Genomic DNA, 26940 nt, shown 5'->3' with positions numbered 1-26940 from the left:
AATAACTTGAATCCTTAGGAAAGTGTTTTTGTTTATTCCTTTAAATCAGTGGTCTTAAATGGTTGGCAGTTCTCAATTTATCATTTTCCCCAAAAAGCCATACTCATATTGTACAAGTACCTTAGAAACATTATTTCTGAAATGACTGCTTTAATGTCCCTAAGAAACAATCCAGCATTGAGGTCTTATTTTCAAAACACCAAGTAAGCAATGAAAGGTAACATCTTTATGTCAGTTTACATAACCAGGTGATGAAGTCATGTTTTCTTCCTAGTTGTGTCCCTCAGAAGATAACCAAAGGCTGTTGTTGATTTCTTCTATTTAAAAATTTGTTTACTTTTCTATTTTTTTCTTGTCGCCTCCAAAAAGAAGAGAAAACAACCAAACAAACCACCTTGACACCACCTGAACAACAATACAGTCTTCGGGGGACATTTAGCATTACCTGAGTCAGTTATAGGTTTCATTCTGCGTCCCTCATTGGAGTGAGCAAACTTCCTTCTTTATCCAGCTCAATGAAACTAAAATGCACAATTTGTGCGTAGATAATAGAAATCATAATTTTCTTGGGGACAACCTCCCCAAGAATTCTAAGATTTTCCTACATGCCATTGTTACAGGAGGATTGAAATGACCAGAGTAAACAGAACATGGGGATAGTTTCATTTACTATTTCCTAAATAAAGCAGTATTATGAAAAACAGGTCACTCTAAGGGGAGGTCACTAACGGGAGGGTAAAAGAAGGAAATGAAGAAGGTGAATATGGTTGATCTACTCTGCATACATGAATGATGATACAATTTTTCAACGTGTTAAAATCACCATAAGAAGGAGACTAAGGTGGAACAGATGAACCAATTTGGGTTCTAATACATATGCACATGGAAATGTCAAAATGAAACTCCCTAGATAGCTGTCTTAAACAAAAAGACCTTTTTTTTTCAAAAATGGAAAACAGGAAGATAAAACAGGTCCTGTCTGGGAGTTCATAGCAGTGGGAGGGAGGAGGATATAAGGAAAGGGTGAAAGAGGGTGAATATGGTGAAAGTATTAGGTACTTGTGTTTGAAAATGGAAACATGAACTCTTTTTAAACTATCCCAGGAATGGGGGAGGGAGATCAAGGAGAATGATGGAGGGGGTGAATTCAAGTATGATATATTGTAAGAACTGTAAATGTTACATTGTACCCCCAGTACAACAATAATATGATAATAATTTTTAAAATGGCTTCACTAAGGAGGTGTGCCTGAAGCTGAGGGGGACTTTGTGGGACACTTGTAGTTTTCCAGTGCATGACCTGGCGTCCATTATTGAGGACTTTTTGAGGACTGGTGTGGTGACCCTCCTGTTTTCTGAACAAAAAAAGCAAGTGCGTTTCAGGGAAAGCACATACAGCTAAACATTTATTTAAGATCTGACAATTGATATATTTAGCCATTTTAATAAAGTGGGTTTCCCGTTGGTCAATGAGGTTTTCAAATATTCTGAGACAAGTTTGATAGTGTGTTCTCTGTATCTGCTCCCAACAAACAGCACTCTTAGCTGCCTGATGTCCAAACTGAATGTCAGCATTCATTGTGGCCACCTGGAATATGGCAAAGGGCTGAAATGATGGGCCGGCCCTTTCCATGACATGGGTCAGAACTCACAGTAGAGAGCTTTGTGAAACACAGTGCCAATCAACAGCTTCCCTTTGTACACAGATGCAACAGTAGAGCCCTGCAACACTGTGCCATTCTCTGCATAAACCACGGTTACTTTGGGTTCTTCTGTTAGTATGTTCTGGATTCGAAGCACCTATCAAAGAAATAACATGAGGTTGGTATTCTTTTAAAGTCACACAAATCAATGACCTTAGACATGAGGTCATTTCTCTGTAAGAAGCCATTGGAGTGAACTTTATCCAGGTCAATGAAACTAAACTCTGCAATTTGTGCCAAGATAACAGAAATCATAATTTTCAGGTGTGACAAGAGTGTTATATAAATTGTATTTTGTTCCAAAACTACTTTGTTTAAGATAACTAGTTTCCTTATTTGTAAACAGTCAGATTTGATCACATGATCTTGAACAACGGCAGAGGACACACACACCCACAGAGGCTGGCAAGATATATAAACGAGCACCACAGCCTGATGTAAAACCTGGGGAGCGGTGAGGACCACAGGAAATGCGAAATAGTGGGAAGACTGGAATAAGCTAGGAATTTCTTTTTTTTTTTTTTTTTGGTGGCACTGAGGTTTGAACTCAGGGCTTCTAGCTTGCTAGACAGGCACTATACCACTTGAGCCATACCTCTAGTCCTAAGCTAGGAATTTCAATGTTAACACTTAATTTCAAGGGGCGAGGGGACTGGTAATTGTGGTCTCAAACTCATGATCCTCTTTCTTCAGCTTCCCACGTGCTAGGCACTGCTTTTTAAATGCAGGCAATCAAGAAAAAAGAAAATTATGACCCTTCCTGCCCCCACAAAAAACCATGTGTCTGTACCACACTAATCCATTCTTCTGAGTTCAGTTACCTTCTCTAAATGTATAAGATTTCATAAGTTCAATTTCCTTCACTTAGTTGAGTAATTTGATTGCATCATTAGCAACACTGTAGCATTATGTTAAACTCACCATATGAAATAGCTAATATTTGGTCATTCTGGCTGACAAAAATAGCAATTTAATATGACTCAGCCTAAAGGAAGTGACTTACTGAGGCAGGAGACTGGGCATATCTTGAATTCTCTACTTACTACTTATTTCTCATTTACAGAATAAGATGGTAAGACTACATTATTCCTAAATTCCCTCTCAACTTGGGTAGTGACTGAAAGAAAGGATATCAATAATACAAAGTAGCAAATATGGCAGTCTAGGAAGGCCAGTACATGGGTATAAAAATGCCAATGAAAACATTCAAAATGACCTCTTTAACACAGCTAGCTCCAAAGACACATGTTTTAGGAAACTGCTGAAACGGTAACATGTAGTAGTGACTTACAAGGACGTAGTTGATGGTGCACCTTGACTTAACTAAGCCTCTTGTTCATAAAACTAAATCGCTGTACTTTGGAGGAATGCATTACATAATGGGTTATTATTACTTTTTGCTATTCCTTACCAGACACATCATTAGGAAGTTATTGTTTTTTTCCTGAGCAACAAACCAAGTCCTTGCTGTAGCAAATGACCCAAGTTCACTAAATGAACTAACAAGCAAGGACAAATACAAATTAGAATCCAACATTCTGCTCAGTTCTATATAGTGAACATCCCACAGTCTGTATTCTCCAATTCTATTAAATATACAGTTCAGCAATCGTAATAGCTAAAAACTAACAAAAGGCACAAAGGATTTCCATGAAACATGATCATAATTTCTAGTAAAGCTAGATATAGGAGATACGAGAGCCATATATAATTAGAAATGCACACTTGAGCTTTTAATACAAATGACACATTTTTTGGTCCTTTGGGTAGGTGATACTGACTTAAAAGTAAACTTTAAAAACACTCAACAGTAGACATATATGTCAAAACGCTATCATGTGTCTGATGTAAATGACAAGTACAGTTAGTACATATTGCAAACTCAGAATAGAAAAGACCAGATAAGTCATGGTAAATGTTCAAATGCCTATGGCAAAGTGGGCTTCAAATTGTTGTCACTTGTACTGCAAAATTACTTGCTAAAGGAATCTACTCCCATTTCCTGCATGGGGAAGAAAAAATATTTCTCCCTCCCCTCTCCCATTTCTTCCTACATTATCCCACTATACTAAAATAAATCCTTGCTAAAACTTCAAGAATAATTACCTGCTGAATAAAGATCATGACCAAAAAATGAGATCTGAGTGTTATAACAAAGATGAACGAAGAGGTCTTTTCAACCAAAATAACTTCCAGCAAGTGATTTATCTCTCCCTTCCACAGGGATGTCAGAAGAGGATGGCTAGTTCTGCTTCAGCTGGTCCACTGCATTGCTTTGTGCCTACACAGTCATCCCTCTGCATCTGGGGTTCCACATCTGCAAATCCAACCAACCCCAGATGGAAAATGCTTGGGAAAAATAATGTCTGAACTGAATATGTATAGACTTTTCTCTTCCTTATCATTATCATCTAATTAATACAATATAACTATTTAGATAGTATTTATATTGTAGTGAAATTACATATGTAATCTAGAGTGATTTAAAATATATAGGAGGATGTGTGTAGGTTATATGCAAATACACCATTTTATGTAAGGGACTTGAGCATCTACAGATAAGGCTGGTGGAGTGGCTCAAGTGGTAGGGTGCCTCAAGCATGAGACACTGAGATCAAACACCAGTAAGGACAAAAAAAAAAAAGGGAGCATCTATGGCTCTTGCATCCATAGGGATCCTGGAACAAATCCCCCACAGATATGAAGGGAGACTTTACTGACATGAAGGAATAGGAAGCTGAACAGGAAGGTGGGTAATGAATGGTCAAACCATAGCTGTGTGGCACCATTATGTTTTTTAAACTACTGTGACTTCCTAAGTCAGAGAGACTTTCTACTTAAATAAAGCTCTGGACATTGTCCAGAGCTGGGTCTCCTCAACCCAGCTCTGAAGACATGTGCATCACCCACATTTGTACCAAGGCCTTCTCTGAGGGGGATCCTGGGCTCTCTGCCTCTAGCAGCAGCTGTGAGAATAGAAGGACTTAGAGGGAGCCTTCCTTTCTGTGAGGTCACAGCTGGTTGGCTACAATCCCTCAACCAGAGGCCAGGTTATTCTTAGACAACCCTCTCCACACACTGCTCCCTCTTTTTACCCCAGTGTTGGGAATCCAACCCAGGGCCTCATACATGCTGTAAAGTGCTCTTCCACTGAACTGCATCCCCGCCCAACTCATTCTTGTTCTGGCTTTGGTAGCCATTTCCTGCCTACCTTGCTGATGTCCTGACACTATGGCCACATCTTTGTAGAGAGTTATTTTATTAAACTTCGCTTGAATTACCCAGTTTATTTATTTATTTTTGGGGGGTGGTTCTGGGGTTTGAATTCAGAGCCTTTCACTTGTTAGGCAGGTGCTTTACCACTTGAGCCACTCTGCCAGACCTGAATTACCCAGTTTAGATGTACTGTTTCCTGTTTAGACTCCAAACACAAAAGTCCTTCTCATTTCTGACCATTTGGATTATCCATCTGTGTCCCTCTTTCATTTGTAACAAAAGTAAGAACTATGTTTTCAGCTGAAAACAAGGTCACTGATCGGGTACATTTTTCAAACTAACCTCTGAGCCAGGCAGATTCTCTGGGTCATAGTAGAAGATCTTCCAACCATTAGGATGGCAACCAACCCAAAGGTCCCCTGTCACAGGATCCACGGAAATGTTATCCACGAGGGTGTCAAGGTCCAGGGACTTCCAAGATAAAAATGAGAGAACAAAAGGCAGAAAGTAAGGAAAAATTTAGAGTGATGCAGCATTACGTCAGGGAAAACTATCCCCTGTTCTTGGCACTACACTACTGCTTCCAAGGACACAAGAGTGCCTCATTCCCAAAGGAAACTCTGCTGGCCTTTCATTATGCTAGTATTTTGTCAGTTTCCAGGTCAGATGATAGAGGGGAGGAGATTCAGAAAGCAAAGAAAGACTGCTAAATGTTAAATGAACTCATTTGTACCAGCATCTGTGCATGAACCTAAAACTATTAAAAAAAAATTTTTAATTAAGTGCACCATAAAGCTGTCCCTTCTCAAATGGCATTTGTAAATGTTATTTTTACCAGCATTCAGAAAACAACCAGGAAATGTAGATTCGCTTCTGATGAGAATGCCAATGGAATTAGACTCTTTCACGGCTAATCAGGGGCTCTACAGCCAAAGAAGAAATGATCACCTAGCGTCTAATTTTTGCCTTGGAGTTGAGGGAAAGTTTGTTCTTTAGTTTCCTGATGATATTCAGTTCCTTGTTCTTCTGCTGTTTATCCTCTAAATATAAGTTGCAAGCTTGTGACGACTGCTCAGATTGCTGTCGAGGCTTTATACCAGGATCATAAATAACACCAACGATTCTTAATTCCACCATTCATCATCTTGGCTGCCTTCTACTGAAATAAATCCCATCTATTTGTTTACCTCTAACTCTCATCGGAGAAACAATATCTGCGGAATACCTCAGAGTCCAGCAGTCTTCAGTGCCCTGGGACCCTGTAAATAACTGGTCGTGACTCACTTCAAAGGCCAGCGGGTGGGCAGGCAGCTGCAGGGAGCCACTGCTGCCCTCTACTTCCTTCTCAAAATGAGATCTGTCCCCACATGTTCGCAAAGGGATTAGAGGGTTCAAGCAATGTGGAAGAGCCTCATTCTCACCATCACACAGAACCATCATTGCTTAGTCCGGAAACACCCGCATTAGCCACAGGAAGTAGCTGAACTGTGAGCATCCCCTGGTCAAAATCAGCTCCAGGCTTTCTCTGTCTCCCTTACTTTTATCCATGGAGCCAGCATGCTACCCTCATACATTAATTTCCTTTACTGAGGAAAATGTGTGTCCCGGGGCTATGCTACCATCTTTAAAGGGAAATAACCCTTGGTGAATTCCATGGTAGGTAGAGTGGTAGAAGGACACAGAAACCTGGGTCCCATCCATTCAGTATGTAATCACCAAGTTCCTATCATGTGCACCACTAGGAGCTCAGCTCAGCACCAGGAGAGTGCAGAGTACCCAGAAGGTATGGTTCCCACCATGGAAGAGCTCATGGTACAACAGGGAGCTGGTGCTGGGTCTAGAAGTGACCTCTGGCCTTGCAGGTACGTAGTTCTTGGCCATGATAATTTGTAGGCATGGGTGTCACTTCTTACACTCTAACAATGACAAATGAAAGATCTCCCATTCCTTGGTCAAGGAAATTTCATAAATTATTTTTTGCAAGAGAAACTGCATCCTCTGTTGACAAATATACCAATTTTTAGAACATTGAAGCTCACTCAAGTGTGATGAATTAATTGACAAGTCATACAGTCTTTTAAGGAGGAAAGGCAAATTCTTTTTTACTATAGTAACATATATGTATATATTATACATACGTGTGTTTGTATATGTATATATATCATGAAATTTGCCATTTAACTACTTTTCCTTGCATCACTCCATGACATTAAGTACATTCACAGTGTTGTTCATCCATCAACACCATTCACCTCTAGAAATTCTAATGATTGCAGAAATTTCTCTACTGAGTTGACTGTTAGGATGAGAGATGAGTATGGTCCATTACCAAAGTGAAATAAGACTCACTTTCACCTTGCTTTGGGGGGAGCAGAGCCCAGCATTCCAAATGCATATTGAATTTATTTTATTCTAGAATGATTTGACACTCAACTTACAGAAGTATCTATGGTTATAACCACAGCTGGTTTTTATTCTCTCAGCCAGTAAAAGTGTGTAAATTTTCATTTTACTTCAATTAGTACCAAACTAGCTCTGCCAATGATTTTTTTTTCATTTTTCTTTTATTATTCATATGTGCATACAAGGCTTGGTTCATTTCTTCCCCCTGCCCCCACCCCCTCCCTTACCACCCACTCCGCCCCCTCCCTTTCCCCCCCAATACCCAGCAGAAACTATTTTGCCCTTATTTCTAATTTTGTTGTAGAGAGAGTATAAGCAATAATAGGAAGGAACAAGGGTTTTTGCTGGTTGAGATAAGGATAGCTATACAGGGCATTGACTCACATTGATTTCCTGTGCGTGGGTGTTACCTTCTAGGTTAATTCTTTTTGATCTAACCTTTTCTCTAGTACCTGTTCCCCTTTTCCTATTGGCCTCAGTTGCTTTAAGGTATCTGCTTTAGTTTCTCTGCGTTAAGGGCAACAAATGCTAGCTAATTTTTTAGGTGTCTTACCTATCCTCACCCCTCCCTTGTGTGCTCTCGCTTTTATCATGTGCTCATAGTCCAATCCCCTTGTTGTGTTTGCCCTTGATCTAATGTCCACATATGAGGGAGAACATACGATTTTTGGTCTTTTGGGCCAGGCTAACCTCACTCAGAATGATGTTCTCCAATTCCATCCATTTACCAGTGAATGATAACATTTCGTTCTTCTTCATGGCTGCATAAAATTCCATTGTGTATAGATACCACATTTTCTTAATCCATTCGTCAGTGCTGGGGCATCTTGGCTGTTTCCATAACTTGGCTATTGTGAATAGTGCCGCAATAAACATGGATGTGCAGGTGCCTCTGGAGTAACAGTCTTTTGGGTATATCCCCAAGAGTGGTATTGCTGGATCAAATGGTAGATCGATGTCCATCTTTTTAAGTAGCCTCCAAATTTTTTTCCAGAGTGGTTGTACTAGTCTACATTCCCACCAACAGTGTAAGAGGGTTCCTTTTTCCCCACATCCTCGCCAACACCTGTTGTTGGTGGTGTTGCTGATGATGGCTATTCTAACAGAGGTGAGGTGGAATCTTAGTGTGGTTTTAATTTGCATTTCCTTTATTGCTAGAGATGGTGAGCATTTTTTCAGGTGTTTTCTGTCTGCCAATGATTTTTAATGTCAAACATGATGTTAGATTTGATGGTGCTTTGAGGTAATTTTCTCTGAGTGAGGCCCTTCATGACAGTACCTTGGATGTGCTGACGGGAACAGTCGTGCCATTGGCAGTGACAGTGCATCGTGCTGTGGGCGTGAGTGGAAAGAGAGCGGTGTCTTGTGGTTTCCCAGGGGCAGGGGGCTGATTTCATATGCTCCACCTTGCTCTTGGTCTCTCTTTCCTCTCCCTTGGATTTCTATTCTTTTTGACCCAAACTTTCAGCCTGGACCAGAGCTGGTGGGGCAGAAGGTGACCCCGTGATGCACAACTGACTCCATCATATTAGTTTAGTGAGTGGTCATTGAATGCCTACTAGCAGTTGGAAACTATTCTAGGAACAAATAGAAAAAAAAAATCTGTCCTGAGGGAACCTACACTCCAGTGGGGGAGACAGTTAATAAAGAGGACAAGTAAAATATGTAGTATGTTGATAATAAATGCTGAAAGCAAAAGTAAAGCTAGAAAGGAGGTAGGAAACAGGTGGGGTGGAGTAGCAGAACTGCAAGTAGATTGGGATGCAGGAAAGATGGAGCCATGGAGATCTGGAGATCTCCATGAGCAGAGGGAACAGCCTCTGTCCTGAGGCAGAGCCATGCCTGGGGACCTCCAAGAAGACCTGGAGGCAGCAGAGGTAGACTGGCTGGAAAAAAGGGCACACTGTGCGCATGGTGAGCACGTGACCTTTATGTATGTATTGTAGAGAGAGGTTCTATATTAAACACAAGTAGAGACTGGTTCTTGGCTGTTCCATCTACATAAAGGAAAAGGAGGGAGAGACAGAAAGACTCGGGACATAATCCAAACTTAAAATTCACTAGAGCAAAAAGAACCAAAGTTTCCTAGGTGAGAGGTGTTGTTTGCTGTTTCCCACTTTGCAGCTGAGTAAAACTGAACAACAAATACATAACGATACTGATGATCTTAATAAAAGAGTGAAAAATTGGTTTTCACCCACTCCAATTAGACAATCTTTTCGCCTCACTTTTAATTTCACAAATCAATTAGAATGTAATTATCACCTGCAAACTTACAATGTTAATACATCTTACCTTTAATGGAGTTAGAGTCCAATTAGTGTGCTTTTCATATACATGAATCTTATGAGCCAGCAATTCAGCTATATAGACATACCTTCAAAGAAGAAAGAGCTACATCAAAGTGCTTGAAGTAGTGCAATTCAAAAGATTACCGTAGTTGCAATAATTTGTCCTAGAGAGGAACTTTGCTCTGAGACTGGAGAATGGAACCCATCTCAAAGCACACTAAATTCTAAAGAGCTCAATGAGTTTAGAGTGCATAAAGAGGTTGAATCTCTAAGCGTTATTCCTTAAGGTGGTAAGCTGCTTATCCCCAATCAGCAAGTAAGGAATATCCCTCACACCAGCTCTTAATATCCGGGATCAAAATGCAATGCCCTTGATTTGTCAACATAATGACAAACCCCAGGTTCTGCATTTCAGAGGCTTGTGAGTTCTCTCTTGAGGAAGCTTTAGAAAAGCCCCTTGCCAATAGTCCCTTTTTTTAGGCCAGAGAAAATCTGAGAAAAGACGGCTGCTTAGCCTGGATGGAGAGAAGTCTTCCTCCCCTCTCGTCCTGAGCCTGGTCCTGACCCTGTAGATTTAGTATTCTGCCCAGTGTACAATGCCACACACCATAAAGATTCCAAGTTAGGTTAAGCACAGTGTATCCCAGGACAAAAAGATAAATTACGGCTTGATTATCTTCTGTTTTTAAGGACCAGGAGACACTCCAAATAGTTGGAAGATGTCCATGTTGCCTTTTCTAAGCCTATGCTATTAATGTTCTAATATCCTTGATGGTAGAACAGGAAGGTAGAGATGGATGGATGCATAAATCTTGCGTGTACACACATGCTATTCAAAGTGTGGTTCCCCAGACCAATGCTGGTCTCTGAATTGTTTATTACAAGACCACCATGAGATAAATCAACTACGTCATTAAGAACACTGCTGAATTAAACTGACTCTTTTTTTCAAAGTAAGACTTCGTTGATGAAGGAAGCAGTGCTTTGTTTACATTTTGGTGCAAACTCCTTATGGTGTCACAGAACAACACTACATATCACACTATTAATCTCATTATACACTCAGAAATATTCCTTCCAATCAAAGCTATTTTAGTAATACTAAATGTCCTCCCTCTTGAAATGTACTTTTATTTTCTCAAATGAAAACACAGTATTCTTTCACAAAACACGAATTTTTGATTTGATAAATTTTACCTCCTGAAAAATTAGAGAATTTTACATCTTCCCGGATTTCTTCTTGCATGTTAAATTGAAGTCACATTGCTTAAAGAAAGACTACATTCTAAAGTTGTCTAACGAGAACCTGAGTAATCCGCTGCTTTTGAAAGAGTGCACGTACTTGCCGTCAGGTGAAATGCTGATTCCATTACCAAAATCAAATCCTTCTGCCACCACTCGAACTTCATCAGGACTGTAGTAAACAGCATTTGACCATCCTACACCCAAGTACAACTCCCAGGATCGTAAGTACGGGTCAACAAAATAGAGATCGTTTGTAGCATAAAAGTGCTCTGGTCCCACAGCGATAATATCATTCACACTGCAATTCAAACACACAAATGATACATACAAGTGAAGGTGGCACACAGTACAGCACTATGAACCGGCATTCATTAATATCTACTGTTAAAGTCAAGATATGGGGTGGAGACTTCACGTTAGCTCTAATGGCAGGGAATTAATATGAAATCATCCCGCCTATCCAATTCTCAAAGATAAGAAGAGGTGACTATAGCACTGTAACATAAAAATAGCTGTACTTTAAAAGTAGTGGGGTGTGTGTGTGTGTGTGTGTGTGTGTGTGTCTAGGCCTTACATTGGTCCAGGAATCATTATCAGGGCAAGATGAACCTGTGCACACATGGAACTGACTCCTGTCAGACCAAGGCATCAGAAGGCAGTGGAAAAACATTGAACTAGAACCCTGGAGACCTGCATTTTAGTTTAAGCTTTGCTATGAGATCTAGGGGGAAAAAAAATCAATCTTTTCACATTGGGCCTCAGTTTCCTTATCTGTGAAAGGAAGCTCATATACTGGTCTACCTGCTAGCCTGAAAGTTTTGTGCTTCTAAACTGCAAAGATGTGCATGAACAAAAAAGCTCAAAAACATGATGCTTGGCTTTTTTTCCTTTCTGATTAGGATTCTCTCTCTGTTACAGAAAATGTAAGATATATGAGTCTATTTTCCTGCTTTAATAGGTACAATAGCAAACACGTAAGTGAGTCAGTCCTTGTTGATTGAGGTGACGGAAGTTCCCTGGGGCCATGATCGCAGAGAAAATTGTCTTTGCTCTGTTACAGAGTGCATAATGGGCCACGCGTCAGCTCTGACGCAGCCGGGGCTCTAGGGTGAGAGAGACCAGCATGTACAGCCTCAGTTTTCTCATCTGTAAAGAGAGGTTAAATGAGTTTTTTTCCCAAAGTCATACAGCTCATTAGTAGAAGACAATGGGCCAGAATCTTCATCTGTGGAGTCTCAAGGGAATTACAGTGAACTATGCCTATGGTGTACTTTGCAGGGAGCAAATTCAGGAACGCCTCAATCAATGGGAGTAGTATGACTAAGGAAAAGAAAGGGTTGGGGATTTAGCATTAGTCTGTACAGGCTCCAGACAGAAATCTGCAAGCCGATTTTACTCTTTTTTAAAATTCTGAAATTAGTATGCTTTGCTATCATTTTGCCTACTCTTCATAAAAATGTTGCAGAGTGGAATGGTTTAAAATCTAATGGACTCTGTATGAATCCTGACCTTGCTTGCTGTTGTCACAACGTAAGGACACAGCATGTCACTCAACTTTGGGCCCCTTCTGGGAAACTCAGTTTTCTCTCCATTCCTTGGAGTCACTCCTTACCTTGGGGTAAGGCTGAAATGAAATAATGAGTACAAAGGCTTTGGCCCCAGGCCTAGCATGCAGCAAATGACCAAAAATAATAGCTGTATGGTATTAATAAAATGCTTAAATTATGGTAGATTTATAGTAATTGGAATATTAGTGCTCTAAACAGCCACAAAATAGAAAGGAACAAATACATATGTCACTATTTCATGTGGTTTAGTGAAAGGAGTCAAACTATCAGGATGAAAATCCCACCTGCACCATTTATTGGTGTTGTCATTTGGGGCAACTTAACAAATATAGCAGGCCACGAAAAAATGTTAAATCCACAATGGGTATAATAATACCTAATTAAGAAGGTATTTGTAAAAAGTCAATAAAACAATGTTTTGAAATTGGTAAGTGCACCAAAACTCATTATTTCCAAAACCCATTGTGCTGGTGTTACTATTATTATTATCATTATCCCAGCTTCTCCATTTTATGTAAATTCTTCCTATGTTAGATCTTGGTATTCTTCACATTCTTTAAACACTCAGTGACCTCATTCTCTTTCCAAAATATATGTGTTAAATGAACGTTTGAATAAACTTTTCCACCCCAAATCTCTTCTCTGGACTTTCACTCATCCTACAGGCACAGAGGAAGGCCAAGGTTTTGCTACCTACATGGCCACTAATTAGTTGGTCAGCCATCCAATAACTCCACTACTCTTTACTCTGAGTTTCCTCATCTTCAAAATTTCCAAGTAAGAAAGGAGAGGAAGGGGCATAGCTAACACAGAGTGCATTCTAAGCACCAATTACTTTTCTAGGGGCCTGCAAAGGGTACAGATCTAGATTTACAAATAGGAAGGGGGTTGATCATGTACTTAAATTATACAAGCTGAGGTCAGGATTCTAGAAAATCATAATAATTAGGAGGTAAAAATTATTTTGGAGGATAGTGTCAGATTGTTTTCGTAACTCCATCATTAGCCTCATAGACCAATCTTCTTAGGCCAGGGAGAAAGTTCACTGTGTTGGATTGAGCCGGACTGGGGATTCTCAGGTGTTTTCTTTCCTCATCTGTTATATTGTCAAGGAGTCTAGTATGGAGCTGAGGGCTGAGGGTTTCTGCAGATCTGCTTGGGTTGTGGGCACCAGTACAGCAGTACAGGCACCTAAATCTAGTCTTAGGTGCACCAGGTTTGGGATCTTCTCTTCGATATGTGTTATGAATTCACAAGAATATCTCATTCTACTTTTGATATAAATAAAGTAAATAAGCTCCAGATGTGAAATTCATCTCTAAAGCTTGTGTGGATTTGAAATACTAAGCCTGGTCTTGGAAGAGGAGAATTTTTTCTTGGTAAAAGCTTGAATGAGATCCGAGGCCATTAGCCTCAGACCAGCATCCAACCAGCCTGAGAAATGAGAGAGGAAGAGAATGGCCTTCTCTGAGGGACTCAAGTCCTCAAAAGCTTCTGCAGAAGAACATTTGGGATGGGTTGGGGCAGAGCAGGGGTGAAGGGGGAGGTTATGATCATTATGAAGGAAAGTTGAACCTGCCCTGGCCAAAATGAAAAGCAAAATGTGGGTGCCACTGGGGGAAAACAGAAATATATATATATATATCAGTACCTAGGCAGAAGTTTGTGTCTAATGGTTTTCAGATGTAAAAGTGACTTTTCTTCTTCTTGAAATTTAAACACCTCCACCGTGGTCTTGAAATCTGGATGGTTCACCACCAGCAGGTACACCACATTATCTGAGAGGAGATGAAAAACAAAAATTGAAACATTAACAGAGCTTTCAGCTGTCAGCTCTGTCTCCCAAAAACAATTTCAGCCCACCTCCAACTAGTACTTATGATGTCAGGCAGATGGAATATTTTCATGTCTTTTTAGAGAGAAGTACATTTGTGATTGCTCTAAAGAAAAGTGGCAAAAGGAAGAACAAGTGACAGTCTAAAATTCAAAACTCCAAAGGAGGAAAACTTAAGAATGAGTATCACTGACACTAAAACTCCAAAATTGCTTGTGAGCTTTCTAATTCAAGTGTCCTCCACTCCGAGCTGTGATAAAAGGGAGAGGGAGGGGCACTGCTAACAGGTGAAGGTGAGCTCAGGTATAATTTACAGAGTGTAAGATGATAAATCCCATGAGAAGAACATTCAAGAGCTTGTAGAAATGACAGCAGCTTCTGGGAGTCAGTGGGAGTTTGGGACATGAAGGAATCCAGTCTCAGTGGCCAAGAACGTGTGATCCGAGTTAGCAGTCTTTGCCTGAAGAAGCAGTGAGTTTTGGAAATCTCTGACATGACCAAATTGCTGTTTGAAGGAAAATGATGCAATAATGTTTAGCAAGTTGAACTGAAGAGGTTTAAACCGAGAAGCCAACTTCTGATTAACCTTTGCAATCAGTAAGTGTGTGTTTTAGTTGGCATTAAGTACTATAAAGGAAGAATGAAACAGGTAAAAGGGACCAGGAGTAATGAGGTGTTTTCCTTGTGGGAGTCAGGGACGGTCTTTCTAATGAGGCAATGTTAGAGCAATGACCTAAATAAAATGAGAGCAAACCATGTGGATATCTTGGGAAAGAATATTCCAGGCTGAGGGAAGAGAGAGTGCAAAAGCCCCAAGGAGACAGGTGCATCCTTGACACATTCACTTAATGGTGAGGTTGTGATTGGAGCAGAGTGAAAAGAAGAGTGGAGAGTGGGAGGGCTGCGACCACAGAGGCAGATGGCCAGGGTCAGTCTTGTTAGGAAAGGATCTAAGATATATTTGCTAGGGGCTGTGAGCCAAGGAATAGCATGATCGGAGGTCCAGCAGTAATCCAGGCTGGTAGAGAGTAGGGAGTGAGCTAGAACAATGACACCCACAAGAAAAAGATAGGAAAGGACCTGAGAGGCACTTGACTGGAAGTATCAAAAGACCCTGGTGATGGCTGAGGAACGAGGGAGACAGCAACCAAACACAAGTGAGGATTAAAACCAGGATTCATATTTTGTGCAGCAGATTCAACTCCTAGAAACTTATTCTAAGGAAATATTCGGAGAAGATCCATGTACAAGAATGTTTATTTTGTCTCTGTTTGCGATGAGCACAAAAGTGGTAACAACCTCAATAGCTCTTAAGTGGATGAACCGTATGACGGCACTCCCACGCAGCAAAGTAGTTCAAAAGGCTCGGTCATAAAAAGGAGTCCATGATGTAGTGTTTAATACAAAAGCAATTTACAGAAGGGCTTGTGTAATACTACCCCATTTTATTTAAAAACGTATACACATATTGAACACTATATTTTCTTGGCACTCAAAAATATTTTTAAAATACAATCTAATGGTGATGGATGGGTAAGTATGAAGAGACAGTTGAAAGAGATAAATGAATGTGTGTGAGTGTGTATGTAGAAAATCATTTTTTGATATTTTGAGTTTAAACTGGTTATAGGAGAGCAACCCAAAGGGAAGTATCTAGAAATATTTAATAAGCACGTTCAGTAATGGAACTGAAGACCTTAAAAAATACCAATAATAATAATTCATATTTGGGAATATTCTCTTGGGATGTAGGCATAGTGACAGCAGTTTGAAGTTTCTGAAATAGAGAAAATAAAGAGGCAGAAATGATTGAATTGAACCTCTAGAAGAATGCTTGGGGAACCAGCAGGGAGTGACATAACAGTGAGAAAAGTAGAAAAGCCTTGGTAGGGTCAGAACTTGGACAGAAAAGTAGGAATATCACTTCTTCTTGAAGTAAGGAAGTGATCAATAATACAAAATGAGATGCAGGAAGGAAAGAAGGAGGGAGGGAAAACAAAGACGGAAGGAAGAGAGAAAGGGTGTTTGATAATATGGACATCAGCGAAGCTTTTCAAGGCAGCAATTTTATCCACCCACAATGAGGACAGTGGGAAGGAGGACTGAGTGCATCGTTGTCTGATGAGGAAATGGAGACAATGGGAATCAGGAGATGTTTTCATCGCTTGGATTTTTTTTTTTTTTTTTTACAAGTACTGCTAACCAGGTCTCCAACAGGCCAACAAAAGAAAATTCTTTGGGACCAAGTCCAGGGCATTGGGATTTTTTTATTTAACAACCCAGGTGAGGTTGAGAATTATTATAGTGAATAAGGAAATTAACAAGGAAAACAGAGAGGGAAAATGGGGTAAATGCATAAGGATGGGGACAACAAATTAGGTTGAAAGGCATCAAAATGAAGAACAGTTTGAACACAGAACAGAGTAACCAGTAGTCAGGAGAGCCCTGAAGGTAACTGGGCTGAGAGAAAGTTGACTATGTGGTCACCAATGACCTAGTTCAGAAAAACCTGTAAATATCTAGGACTTTCAAATTGTTTAAAATGGAAAGTCTGTAATGATTAGGGCATATTATTATTATTATTATTATTATAGCAATTGTAGCGATAACATGAATGTATGTTTTATAAAATTAGGCGCTGTAAAAATCTTAAATATTTTAGTACTCTCAAGCATTTAAGTGACTTTAATACTATATTTAATTAACATGGAGGTAAGCTCAAAAACTAGGAACATTCATGATCATAATATGGTCATGAGAAGAAATACTCATTCACTGGCATGTTTCTCCTTCTGAAAAATTTAGTTTTGTTGTTTAGTAAATAGTAAACATTGTTACCTTCAGCTGTGAATGTACTAATCCCATGAGGGTTAAATGAAGGCAAATCCAATTTACTTCCTGTAATTTTCAACTCAAGCACTTGTGGGTTTTCTTCATTTAGGTCCATCAGAAGTATTTTTCCAGGCTTATCAGGCTCAAAACTCTTTAGTCCAGGATATTTTAATCCCTTGAATGCATGGAGGACAAAAAGCAGGCTCATTATAAATGTTGCAAACAGATAAAGGTGGTACATGTGCTCTGGTCCAGGCCACGGTCTGGTCACAGGGCCACATGGGCTTGAGTGTTTGCCCAGGGAGAATCTGGAAGCCACAGGCTCCTAACAGACCACCCCCACAAACCCTTCCGTCACCCACAGCAATGTCCTGTGTGACCACAACACAGCTTCCAGGCTGTGTTGAAAGTGGGCATTGGTACATAGAAGACCTAAGTGAACGAGTCAAACTGCTGGTCCTAGAAAATGTTCTAGAAAACAGGAAGGGAAAGTGAACACTCACGGTGCTAAAGAAAGCCAGTCCATTGGGCAGTATATCTATGTCTTCAGAGCCTGCTTCTGCAAACAGAAGGAATATACAGAATGTTTCATATCCATTAATGAAAATCTACTTCTTCATCACTCCTAACTTGAAAATGGGGCTACATATTAGCTCTTCTTTGTTTATTTATTTATTCAAATTACTGAATGTCATTATATGGACATTTAAAAATATTAATATCATTAACAAGTATAATTAAATTTGCACTTAATATATTTGTTTAAAATTGATGGACTAGAGCTTTTTTTCTCAGTGTCTGAAACCTTTATATAAAGTTCATGGAAGGCTTAGCAAGGTGACTCATGACTATAATCCCAGATACTTGGGAGGATCATGGTTCAAGGCCAGCCCAGGCAAAAAAGTAGTAAGACCCTATCTTGCTGAGTGTGGTGGCCCTTGCTTATGGTCCCAGCTACTTGCAAGACCATATACAGGAGGATCACAGTCAATGTCTGGCCTTGGGACAAAAACATGAGCCCCTACCTGAAAAATAAACTAAAGCAAAAAAAAAAGGGCTGGGAGTGTGGCTCAAGTTATAGAGCCAGGCCCTGAGTTCAAACCCTAGTGCTGCAAATAAAGAAAGAAAGAAAGTTCATGGAAATTTACAAAATATTCAAAAGGTGTGATTATTTGGAAAGAATGCACTGTTTTTCTAAAGATTCAGCATATACTCCAAACACATAACAATACCTAATAGTTCCAAATTAATTAAACCCTTTGAAAACCACATTAGAAATATAAGCAAACAACAAATACTTGAGTTAAAACGGGGATATATTTCAAATGATCAATTAAATGTTCCTATCTTCTATTTAGTTATAAATGCATGTAAAATTTTAAATTTTCAATTAATCTAGAGACAAACAAATTATTTGGTTCTGTATTCATACTCTGAAGATGTAAGGTTTTCAAATATCAGGTGATATTTAATACGTATTTTTCTAGGAAACAATATTGTGCCTTAAGACTTCTGGCCAAGTTTAATAACGATAACTGAATGTGTCTTCTGGGCAAGCCTTCTGAATTGAGATAAATAATTCTAAGCATAAAACACAAAAACCACCACCCACCAGAAACATAATAAGAGCATGGATTTCAAACAAATTGTCTGCAAAAGCAAAGTTGGTTAGTTGAAACCAGATGGTGAGTGGAGCCATGGGACACTGCCTGTTGGTTGCCAGCAGTTGCTATTCCTCTGCCTTTTATCTTTGCTCACAGGGCCTGCTTCCCACAATGGAGGCTATAATTACTTTCCCAGCTTCCTTTGCAGCTAGGGCACCAGACTGTCCTCCAGCTCTGACTAATGAGATCTAAGGGGAAATCTGCTGAGAACTTCTAGGAAAATTTTTCCTCTCTAACATTAAGAGAAAGATGCATGAGGCAAAGCCTTGTGGTAAATTGCAAAGGCCTGTGAGAGCATTTATCAAAAAAAAAATATTCTTTACTCACTGCTTTATCTCCCTCTTTCCTCCATCTTTGGCTGTCTTCTCAGTTTATATTACATGAGATAAGGCATTGTTCTGATTGTTTTTGCTTTACTGACCAAACTAAAAAAAAAAAAAAAAAAAAAAAAAAGCTAACATATTGGCAATATGCCAAAAGTCAAAAGTCAAAGGATGTGTTATTTATAATTAACTGCTAACTCAATAATACTCTCCTTGTTCAAAGTTGTGGTTTTGAACAAAATTAAATGGTGTATTCATGAACTACATAGAGAGGTGATATACTAGCGGTTCAAATGAGACACTTCGTCCTCTCACATACGCACCAATTCCTTTAACTAAATTACAGTTAGGAAGTTCCACAGCCGTTACTTCACGGAAAGCATTAAATCTTGTTCTAGGGAAGAGAAAGGAATGAAACATATGTAAAACTACTCCAAAATTAGCAGTAAGTTGCAAAGGTAAGCAACCTACAAAGTTCACCTTAGCTGAACTTTGCCTCCTTTACAACCCCAAAGTTAGTGGTCTCTGGCATTTGCACTTCTACCCGACCAGTGGGGCCTTGGAGTACAACATGGAGTCGTGTGAGGTCTCACATGCAGAGATGGACAGATACACAAGAGAGATAGAGCGCACCCTCCAGGCTCTGCGCACTTTCACAGAACAGGAGCTACTTCATCAGCTTTTTGGGGACTCTTATGTAAAAAGTTAGGTAAGTGACATCATGGCTCCAAGGTACCCATTGATGTTGACAGCTACTGACAGATGGACTTCTTCCCAGTCTGGACTGGGCATCTGATTTCAGGTGTGGAAATTTAAAGACACAGATGTGTTTAAAGGACTTGCAACTTCAAAAAATCATACCTAGTCCATTCTGTAAAAAGGAATCACATTCACTCCACACACCTGCAAGCACATATTCACATACATGCACACATACACAGAAGCAATTTATTAAACATGAGAACATGAAGATCATGGGGAAATTATTTAAGTGAAGGACCCAGGAAAAAAGAACAGATGCAAGAAGGAAGTTCCAGAAAATTACCTGACCAAAGCTATTGATGAAACATTTGAAACAAACAGACTACAACATTAGCATAGCCAAGAGACTTAAAATAAATGTAGACTTTTTAGAAAAACGAGACAACATAGCCATCGTGAGTAATGACAATTGTCCAAGAATCCTTCAGATTCTTATTTGATAAGAATAAGCTTGGACATTCTTTTCTTGCCTGCCTGGCAACTTGGGAATCACAGAAGGGGGATGGATCAAGGGTGATTAAACACTCTGGATAAAACTCTTACTGACATTGTATAAATTATAAACATTTGGGGGCAACTTTCTTTCATTCACTCAGAAAAATTTAGATGTTCTTACTATCATGCCATGATTCTACCCTTTAAGACAGTCTGGCCTAACTGGCTAGGAGTGGGGCCCAGTAACCTGCTTTGTAATAGCACCTCAGTCTGTCCCAATGCACAACCAGAGTAGAAAGCCACCAGTTTGGGGCTAGAGATACAGAGATGAGCAAATAGATGAGGAAGGCCTGGCTTGCAAGAGACTGTGGCCCCCTGGACGATAGGCATGAATTTAGAAAGGAGGCTTCAAAAGAAAGTTGGGATCTGCCCCATCACCTGGGGATCTAGAAGGTATTCAAAAAAGGGTAATCTGACATTGTAATCACAAAAATCTGTAATACAGAAGTAAAAGAAGTGAGAGAGCAGGAGTTTACAAACTTTTTAGCATGACACCATGTGAGGAAAAGCATTTTACATGATGCAGACACCCAGCACACCACATACACACACACACACACAAACACACACGTGCACGCACATACCTGAAACAAAGTTCACAAGTTCACAAAGTAATACTCACTCTAATCCATGTGATGATTTTTTTTTCAGTGCTGGGACTGGAACCCCAAACCTTGTATGTGCATGATAAGCACTTTACCTCTGACCTATATCCCCAGTCCCAAGAGATACATTTGTAACTTTTGTGTTCAATTCTACTTTGTTTATTTAAAAATGTTAGATTGGTTTACTAAAGTGACTTTGTGGCTGACCATTTGGAAGAATACTGGTCTGGGGAAAATGCAGTGAATATTCATAGACTATCCCCAAGGAAGTCAAAGGGACAGGAACAAGATGTTAAGGTGAAGGTCACAACCAACATCAATATAAAGAGTGACATGGGAGAAGGGAGTCAAAGATGTGAAGTCACTGACTGGGCCAAACTTCATGAAAAACTGCCAAGAATAGCCAAATTTGCTTTTTTTAGACTCAAAACCATATGGGAAAAATAAGCGTGCTGCCTAGTTCATGAGGTTCATTAAATGTGATGAGTTCACAGAGGACAGACAAAGGCAGAACTACTCAGCACGTATTTTGACATGGGCTTCTCTCTCATGGAAGATAATCTCTAACCTGGGAATGTTAGAATAATCCAAGTTAATGGAACTCCTGGGTAGGCAAACAGGCATTAAATCTGTACCCAGTTTCTTTGGGTTTCGATTTGTGGCCCAAACCAGTCATATCTGAGCAGAAATCATAGTTCAGATACTGTGCATACCCTCATTTAGCCTTCAAATACCTCCCTAATGTCTTATTTTCTCTCTTTACAGATGACTAAGATTAAGTGGCTTTCCAAGGCCACATAGTTATGAAGTGACTAAGCTGGGATTGGAACTCAAGTATAAGTGCTAATCCACATTCAACCCTCTACCAATGCAAAATTTACACGTAACACTGCTGAGAAGCTGGAAGAAGCACTTGAAGATACCCCCGCTTCTGTTACTATGTCAAGTTCATATTTCTCTAACCTAGTTACAAATTATCAGAAAATATCTTATCAAGGGATTACGTGTGTTCAAATATTTCAGATCTAAGATATGAGGTTCAATGTCTAAGATATGTCTCTAATTAACAAGGTTCTGAACTCTTTCCGGAAATCACACAACCTTTGCTACGAACTGTTCTGTGTGAATACTTGCTGACTCCCTGCCAAAGGAAGTGAAGGGTCAGCTAAATATTCAGAGACCCAACCTGGAACTCTGGGACCCAGTCATTTTTCCGCTGCTACACGATTGTCATTCATTCACTGTTCCTTTCTGAGGCCTCCTGTGTGCCAATCCCTGTGTCAAGGGTTCTCACACATACTTCCACATTTAATCTCCTTACCTACATTCGAAACAAAGATTCATATTTACCTTGTTTTATAGAGGACACACAGAGAAGCCAAATCATTTATATGTGGTTAATAATTTAAAAGGGTAGAGTTGGAATGTGAAATTAGGTGTCACAATACCTAGCGCTCTTGATAACCCTTTCTATTTGCCTATGCTGTTCCCTCTACTTCAAATGCCCTTTGCCACCTTACCCAACTGATAAGGAGACCTTCCCAGCTTTCCAGATCTTCTGTGGTGTGAGTACTCACTCCTTTGTTCATCCTTATTATCTTCTCATACACATCCATCAAGTTCCTTGCCATATTGTTTTAAGGTTATCACTTTGGGCTCTTGTTGCTGTCTATAAACTCTGAGATTGGTGAGTGAATACATCCTAGTAATCCCTACAGCTTCCAGCATGAACACAGCACTTTCAGAGGTGGAGACTTGGCAGATCACTGCTGAATTGTTTTGTGGTATTACTAGGCTAGTGCATCAGAATGAGAAGATGGAATGAGTGTATTGATAGAGAAGACTGGAGGGCTAGAGAGTTATTTGTCCTTAGCCTAGGGTTTTGATGAGTCATGATGATATGCAAGTGCTCTGGTTTGTATACATATATGAAGTGTCTCATGAGAGGTTCATGTGTGGAAGACTTGGTGTCCAGTGCAATGTTCAAAGGTGGGGTTTTGGGCAAGTGACTGGATCATTGGGTGGTTGCTGATCTAGTCAGTGGATCAATCCACTGATGGATTAATAATTTAATAGATTATTGGAAAGAAGTAGAAACTGGAAGGTGAGGCTGAGGAATTGGATCACCACCTCCTGAGGGTGGTGTGGGGAGGGGTGGGAGGGAGCATGTTAGTCCCTGACTTTTCCTCTGGTTGCCTTTCTGCTTGCTCACCATGATGTGAGCAACCTCCTCTATCATGTTTACATCTCCATGATGTCTGGCAATGGAGCCAGCCAGCCATGGACTGAAACCATGAACCAAAATAAATCTTTCCTCCTCCAAGTTGTTTCCTGCAAGTGTTTGTCACAGTGATGAAAAGTCTTAGCACATCAAGTATCATTCATTAGAATACTTAAGTGGAATTTTGAGATCACATATGGCAATTATAAAAGCTAATGATTGTGGAGCACCTATTATATGCCTGTTTTTATATATATCCTACTGTAATCTGTGCTATTATCCCATAATTTTCAGTTGGAGAAACAAGCTGGAACTTTTCTTGGAGTAAAGTGATGAAATGACTTGAAAGTTGCAGAAACCAGGTAGTCAGGAATTTACCACCAGTTTCATTTAGGTATGCTACCTAGATGAGCATGAGGTGACAAAAATCCATTGAGAGACTAAAGCTAGCTTTGCAGCTTCCTTCTAAAGAAGGGAAACAATTGTCTCTGATGTGGACTAAGCAGGGAGTTAGGAAACCAAGAATCACATCCTAGACTGCTGACTTTAACGGAATAGCTTGTAACATACAGAAGGATCTTGCTGGCCTGCAGCCCCTGAAGCCCACAGAAAATAACAGCCCCAATCTGACCATCCAGGACCAAAAACCGCCCCCTGCCTGACAAGTCTCTGAGAGTTAATGACACATTAGCCAGTTTGCCAGGACTGACCATGCTTATCTCTGCAGACCTCAGTGAAAGCTTGAGGTCTTGGAACCCCCAGTACAGTGGTCCCTCTTGAGTCTGTCCACCCACCCTCCTACTGAGGTGCACTTTTGCTGGCTTTTGCTTTGCTCTGCATAAATAAACCTGCCCCACACTCACATTGAAGCAGCAGTAGCAGCAATTCCCTGTGCTCAGCTGTCTGCTGCTGCTCTGTGTCCTAATGAACTTACTTTTCTTGGGAAATACTGTTACCAAACTGAGGCACCAAAAATCCCTAGCAGTCTCACCCATTATGATGGGGGGACCTGCAGGGCCCCCACATTCCAAATGTGCAGCTGACACTGTTTTTATTGTCCTAGGCATTCCTGGGCTTGTGCAGTACGTATGTGCAAGGCTGTATGCAACTGACTACAATGAGGGACCAAAGCTTTCTCAGTTTGTTCCTCTATGCTGCACCCATATCAGAAGCTCAGGAAATCCCTGAAGGCACCCCTTGTATGCTTCTGCAAGACTCCCCCCAGCATGAGCCCATATAACTTCCTGTAAACCTGACCCCATGCACACACATATCTCTGTTTCTTCTCTGGGGGTTTGGCTTGCCGCTGAGGCATGCCACCAGACATCGTTGCTTTCCTTTCCTCCTGTGGGCAGATTCATGATCTTCCTGAGATTGTGGTGTCTTAGTGCCAAGATGGGGATAAAGGTCATTGATTGAGCCTGTAGAATCTCTTGCTCTGGTTCAAATATGGCTGAGTGCAAGATGTGGACGTCCCTTACAGAGCAGCATACAAACTCCCAGAGGAACTTGTTCAGTAATGATCGATTCAATAGAATGTGGGACCTGAGATGCTGTACATGCAGAGAGCTCCTAGGTACCACTCATAGCCAGGCCACAGACCCCTTTGAGTAGTAAGGCTCAACAGCTTCTGGGTAGTGGGTGCAATTTCCTTCCATTGCCCTGTCTGAGCTATTCCAGGAAGCTCTGCACTTATTCTCTATCCATCTATCCGTCCATCTATCTATCCATCTATCTATCTATCTATCCACCCATCCATCCATCTATCTATCTATCTATCTATCTATCTATCTATCTATCTATCTATCTATCTACTATAGCACCAAACAATTTTATGATTAATGAAACTTACAAACTAATTTTTCCCATCATTTAAAAGTCTAAATTGATAATTGTGTTTTTCTAATACTTTTCTGGTATTTTATGATTTCAAAAATAACAACTTGATGGGGGAGGCATGGCTCCAGAGGCCTGCCTAGCAAGTGCAAAGCCCTGAGTTCAAGCACCAGTACTGAAAAAAAAATAATAATAATTTGAAGAAAAAACACAATTATTTGTAAAAACCTAGTCTGAATGTAAGCTTCTAAGTAACCCATATGATCACATAAATTTTTTAAATCCCAATGATCTGTTTTATTAATATTTTACTTCAGAGTAAAAAATTAATATTATTGAGTAAGGCTTTTAGACTAGACTTTTGTCTCTAGACTTTGATCTGCTATAAAAGTTATCATGAAAAGTCTAATACATTTTAAATTCATCCCTTACTCTCCCCCACAGGACCCCTGTATCACTCTAGTGGGGAACAGGGAACTAACATTTACTGACTTTTTACTTTATCGTAAGCCTGGTATTAGTTGCTTCCTATATGAGTATGCATTTCCATTTCCAGTTTACTGAAGCAGCGAAGGTTAGAAATGCAAAGTGATTTGCCCAAGATCCCACACTCAAGAGAAAGCTAAAACCCAGGTGCCAGCACAAGGGTCCTTCCTCTCTGCCCGGCACTCACTGAAGCCCGTAGCCACCTGAGGGAACATTTGTTCCTACTTGCTCTGGTCCACAGGTAGGTATTCTGTCTGCTTGTCGGGATTCCATGACTTGGTCATGATGACTCAGCCTAATCTGGAGGGTCCTCAAACAGATTCTCCAAGCCAGGAAGGTTGTGCCAGTGCAGGGAGCTAAGTCTGGGGGTCTCCTTTCCCTAATTTACAAAAACAATCAGCCCCCTTGCTCTGGGCTGCTATTTGTATGTGGCAGGGAGGGGCTGGGGGGAGCAGCGGGGTGGGGAGGTGGGGGGGTGAGGTGGTTTGTTAGCCAGTTTGAGAAGTGAATCTGCAGTCAAAGCACACACATCTTCCTGACAGGTTAGTTTGTGTACCCTTACTGTATGGCCACTAGCATGGCTGACAAATGACTTCCCCCTCTGGCAGACCACCACAAGTGCATATTTCTGAGTGGTACATGAAAGGTGGACATTTGTGAAGCTCCTGTGAGGTGTATACCCAAGCACAGGCATGTATATTTTCTGTGAAGAGCCTGGACCCTGCTTTGGGAGTGGAGGTGCTCCTGGCTTTAGCAAGAGTGAGGAGGATCAGGGCTGCACTGCAACCCTCACCCCAACCCAACTTACTGGTTGGAAGACCTGTGACTGATGAAGATTGCTAGTGCCAGTCCCACGAGAGTCAGCACCGTCAACTTCTCCATAGCTGGCAGCGATGGCTGGGAACCTCTTCCTGTCTGCAGCAGATCAGCTCCAACAGCCCCAAGACTGGCTGAGAGTTAGCTTGGGTCAGGTCAGTCTGGACAAGAGCTCCACCACTGGTCATCAAGGGCCACCGCCCAGAGCTGTGCACAGATAGCCTGGCACCTCTTTTTGCACTCTCAGGCTTTAAAGAGAGATAATCAAACAGGTGCCTAGACCAGTCAAGAAGAGGAGATCAAACAGGTAGAAGGAAATACAGAACTGTGGGAAAGGAGAGCCAATCTGCTGAGTGTGTGCCAAAAAGGGCTTGCCTAATCCTGGGTTCATAGGGTTTCAATAACCAGATCATGATGACTCAGCCAAGAGAGGCACGGAAGAGAGCTGTGGTTGAAACACCCAAGATGCAACTGTCCTCACTAGGACACCATGTCATCTTCTATCATCTGGATTTCAAACATCTCAGGGCCATTTTTTACCTTACAGTTCACTTAGGTATACCACTCCCCTGTTCATTTATTCCCTTGGTTGGCTAATGTTTATTAAGTATCAGCTATGTGAGAGACAGGAGTCTTCCTT

The 26940-nt window shown here is 40.6% G+C and overlaps 1 protein-coding gene across 1 annotated transcript; it reads right to left on the bottom strand.

Moving 5' to 3' along the window:
* Nucleotides 1-1377: 1377 nt before the first annotated feature.
* Pon1 (paraoxonase 1) lies at nucleotides 1378-26633 on the bottom strand. The gene is made up of 9 exons (XM_020174803.2): nucleotides 26293-26633; nucleotides 19403-19473; nucleotides 17596-17651; nucleotides 17099-17267; nucleotides 14078-14204; nucleotides 10956-11156; nucleotides 9618-9699; nucleotides 5262-5390; nucleotides 1378-1800 (listed from the first exon to the last, which is right to left on the bottom strand). Exons 1-9 carry the CDS (start codon nucleotides 26364-26366, stop codon nucleotides 1642-1644), a joined length of 1068 nt encoding a protein of 355 aa, XP_020030392.1. The 5' UTR covers nucleotides 26367-26633; the 3' UTR covers nucleotides 1378-1641.
* Between the last annotated feature and the right edge of the window lie 307 nt (nucleotides 26634-26940).

The sequence above is a fragment of the Castor canadensis genome, chromosome 2, assembly GCF_047511655.1.
Source record: "Castor canadensis chromosome 2, mCasCan1.hap1v2, whole genome shotgun sequence".
NCBI classification, from domain to species: Eukaryota; Metazoa; Chordata; class Mammalia; order Rodentia; family Castoridae; genus Castor; species Castor canadensis.
Note: the sequence above shows the minus strand (reverse complement) of the source record. Positions and strands in the feature narration are given on the sequence as shown.